The sequence below is a fragment of the Monopterus albus genome, unplaced genomic scaffold, assembly GCF_001952655.1.
Source record: "Monopterus albus unplaced genomic scaffold, M_albus_1.0 scaffold28.1, whole genome shotgun sequence".
Lineage (NCBI taxonomy): Eukaryota > Metazoa > Chordata > Actinopteri > Synbranchiformes > Synbranchidae > Monopterus > Monopterus albus.
The window spans coordinates 1,669,535-1,673,140 of NW_018127908.1; the positions used below are offsets into that span (position 1 = coordinate 1,669,535).

At 43.6% G+C, this 3,606-nt stretch overlaps 2 protein-coding genes across 8 annotated transcripts in view; one reads left to right on the forward strand and one right to left on the reverse strand.

Annotated features, from left to right (window-relative positions):
- The window catches only part of kif1ab (kinesin family member 1Ab), a 22,664-nt gene extending 20,131 nt beyond the window's left edge, over positions 1 to 2,533 (reverse strand). For 4 of the 6 annotated variants that reach the window (XM_020595942.1, XM_020595943.1, XM_020595941.1 and 1 more), the window contains exons 1-2: positions 2,160 to 2,533; positions 946 to 1,110 (exon numbers count right to left, since the gene is read on the reverse strand). In XM_020595942.1, the coding sequence (XP_020451598.1) occupies positions 946 to 1,051 (106 nt within the window). In that variant the 5' untranslated portion in view covers positions 1,052 to 1,110; positions 2,160 to 2,533. The remainder of the gene's footprint in view (positions 1 to 945; positions 1,111 to 2,159) is intronic. The other 2 variants (XM_020595946.1, XM_020595945.1) reach the window with 1 other exon arrangement.
- An 8-nt stretch (positions 2,534 to 2,541) lies between these two features.
- agxtb (alanine--glyoxylate and serine--pyruvate aminotransferase b) overlaps positions 2,542 to 3,606 on the forward strand; it is a 5,856-nt gene continuing 4,791 nt past the window's right edge. For both annotated transcript variants that reach the window (XM_020595948.1, XM_020595949.1), the window contains exon 1: positions 2,542 to 2,724. In XM_020595948.1, the coding sequence (XP_020451604.1) occupies positions 2,715 to 2,724 (10 nt within the window). In that variant the 5' untranslated portion in view covers positions 2,542 to 2,714. The remainder of the gene's footprint in view (positions 2,725 to 3,606) is intronic.

Here is a 3,606-nt window from a genome sequence, read left to right on the forward strand (position 1 = left end):
AGCGTGGCTGCAGTGAAGAGTAATATAAGACGAGACAGCTGTGTGCATGTGCATTCACAGTAAGTGAAGTTAATGAGTTGAAATACTGAATTCTTGAATATCTGGCTCTAATGAGGTCATGAAAAACACTGACAGGCACACAGGGCACGAACACACACACACACACACACACACACACACACACACACACACATGCGTTGGCTGATCCCGTGTCCTGCCTCAACCAGAACAACAAGGTCCTTTTGGTCGCTGCAGCTCGTGTAACGAGAAAGGAGATGCATGGCGGTCGATGCATCCTACACAGGCTTCAGGCCTGACTGAAGCTTTTGTTTGCTTCCCTATAGCTGCCAAGATGCTGCAGCCCTCCCTGCCCACTCTCTCGTTACTGGACGGCAAACCAGACAAATAACTGAGGTGCTACACTTGTCTCAGTGTAGGTCACAGGAATATCAACAACAATGCATTTCTGAGTTTCACACTCTAAACACGAGATACATGCTTTAAAGTTACAGCTACTGTAGTTATTCCTGTGAACGTAGTACAGTGGAAAATTATCTGGCTAAGGATCTTTTAGCAGGTTGTCAGTAGCGTCAGTGCTTGAGATCTACTTAGGATCTATTGATGGTCAGATCGTGAGACAGTGGGCCCCTGGGCACAAACATTTGAAAAGCCCCCCACCCCTCCACCATCTTTTGTGTCTTTTGACTGAGCTCTGTGACTTTCAAACTAGAAATATAACGCTTTATACAGAGGCACAGGCCCATGGGTCCCCTAAACTCTCAGGCCCCTGTCTGCCAGTCCAGCCAAGAATCTATTCTATTTGTGTCTTCTTGGTAAGCTCTCTGTCATCAATATTCAATTTTTACTACTTGCCATATCATCTCAAACAGTTCTGCAGTCAAGTCAACTCCCGATACACTGTAAAACACTTGAAGTTGCACTCACTTGTAGTGTTTCCTGACATCTGAATGATGCATTTACTCTCCTTTCCAACCTCTCTGGAGTTGAAGGGTCGGACCCTCACGGCCACCTTTACCGAAGCCCCCGCCATGACGCAGGTGTGAGTGAGTGGAAGAGCTGGAGACCTGTACACAAACACACACCTGGCACCTGCACAGGTGATGAGAGGGATTTACTGGATTTATTAGCAACAGAAGTAGACATGCAGGGTAGAGATCAACCTTTGTTGTGAAGCATTAACTGAATATTGTTAAACACCTAAAAATAGAGAATGAATTTGAATTTCAGTGGCTTGTTATTGTTATTACATTTAAACATTAGGGGCAGCTGGCCAAGGCATATCCTCCTCAGTCAGTTTGGCTTCAGGCATTAAAACACAGCACCTAAAACTAGGGCTGACTAAATGGCTGGGTCATCATTTGGCAGAAAGATCATCAGCATCCCTCCTACAGTAAGATGGCTGCTTATTCTTCGAGCATCATCCCCTCGCCTCATCCATCAGTGCTGAAGACCTTGTGGTGAAACTCTCTTCTCTGCTTCGCGCCAAAGAAAATAACACATTCCTCAATTGATTACAATTAACTGTGGCGTTTTCACAGCATCTTCACAGCAGTAATTCCACTTATCTCCAGTTGCTTTACGTTGAAAGCCTTAAAGGTTTTCTCTGTTTATGACCAGATACTTTAGGCTTCGATCGATCTTCCTGACCACAACCGATGAAAAATAACATTTCTCCTCCTGAACAGCTTAAAGGTAAGCAATTGGCTGGCCTGCAACAAATTCTCACAAGATTTAAGGATACATTTGCGGTAAAGACAGCAAATGTTTATACGTATGTAAATAAATATCGTGTCCTCCATCTTACTTCTTCTGCCGCACCTCAAAAACAGGCCGCGTAAACAGAAACCGCACAAACACCAACCAAATCATATACCACTGCGTCAGAGAGGTCTGCTCAAATTATTACAGCTCAAATGACACTTTTGACCTGAAATGTCTCTCTTGAATAATGGTGCCAGTGCTGTTTTTAAAATACAATTGCTGACAGCAGAGGACAGACATCCTGGCGCAGCGTCTTTATTTATCGCCCCTAATGTACAAAAGGCCTCCAAATCTCAGTTACTGTCCTCACCAACGCGTGACACCCTTTAGTGGCGACGATGTGCCTTGAAAAACATCTGAGAAGAGTCTAGTCTTACCTCAGAAACTCAGAATCGACGACCGCAGAGGGTGAATCCCCTGCCCATTAAAAACAGCGCCGGGATCCTCCGGTGCCTTTTTCTTGAATCCCCTCACCAGCCTGTATCTCTGGGCTCTCTCTCTCTGTCTTTGGTCAATCTACAGCATCTCTTCCCTTAGCGCATCCATACATGGAGAATCCGCCGGAGAAAGAGAGGGGGATCCGCCGCAGCTTCAGCAGCAGCACTGGGTGGGCCGAGCGCAAACACAGTGGTGCGTCAATCAGAAAAGAGTGGGAGACGTGATGGGCAGGCTGGGTGCGGGATGCTCCAGCGGCCCGCCGTCACTCCATCCGTCAGACAATCTGAAAGTAGGGAAAATGGCGGGGGTGGTGGGGCAGGAGGCAGCCATGATGCAGCACAGAGACAGAAGAGGAAGAGGAGAGTGAAGCAGAGGACCAGGGATGGACCATAACAGGAGATGGGAGGTTCAGAGAGAGTGAGAGTGATGCTAGACCAGACAGAATGAGACAGTCGGGTACCTGAAGGTGCCCCCAGCATCTGCAGATTTACTTCATGATAAATGGTATTTTGTCATTTGTTAAACATTTTTCACCACAAATTTTCAACATAGAAGCTAATGCTGTTTTTTTATCCTTAAAAACAACTTTAACTCCTTTAATTTTTGTTTATTGTAGTTTGTAAATAAACCTGTTTGATTAAATTAGCACAAATTGCTTTTTAAAAAGTGAATTTTTGGCATTAGTAGGAAAAGCACAGGTGTCCGCCATGACAGTGTAAGATCCAGCGTGAACAAAAGCAGCTTAATGGAATTCAACCATTATTCATTATTTACATGTGCGTTTCCTGTAATGATACTGTATGTTGAAGTATACTCTGTGAAAAAGTTTACTTTCATCTTAATTTATATTTAAATTAAGAATTTTAAAAATATAAAATATAGTCTATTGAATTAGCTGGAATCATCCACTGCACAATATCAGATTCTGGGGACTTTAACTTAAAGCCTTTTCATGGTGGCCCCTGTGAACACATTTATATCTCTTGCTCCCCCTCTGTCTACTCCTCCTGATCTGTTGGGGTAGATTCTGAGTTTTCAGTCCAGTGCAAAGGCCAGTGAGAGCTTAACACGGAGTCCTCTTTATTTACCAGTGGTGTAATTATTGACCGAGCCAGACTCCTAGAGAGTCAACAGTCTTCTTATCCAGGTTTTTGAAAAAGGACAGCAATATCAGAATCTGTTCAATTAATAACAATCAAAGAATAAACCTGACTTTTCTGATTTCAGTAGAAAGATATTTTTTGTGTGCTGGTCATATTGTGGGGATATTTAGTGAAATACCAGCTGATCACAGTATAGGCCCTATCTTTAACATCACCGTAAAATTTGAGTGTAAATGTTTGACCTGAACATGTTGACCTCTTTCAATCTTTAACATCTCTAAAA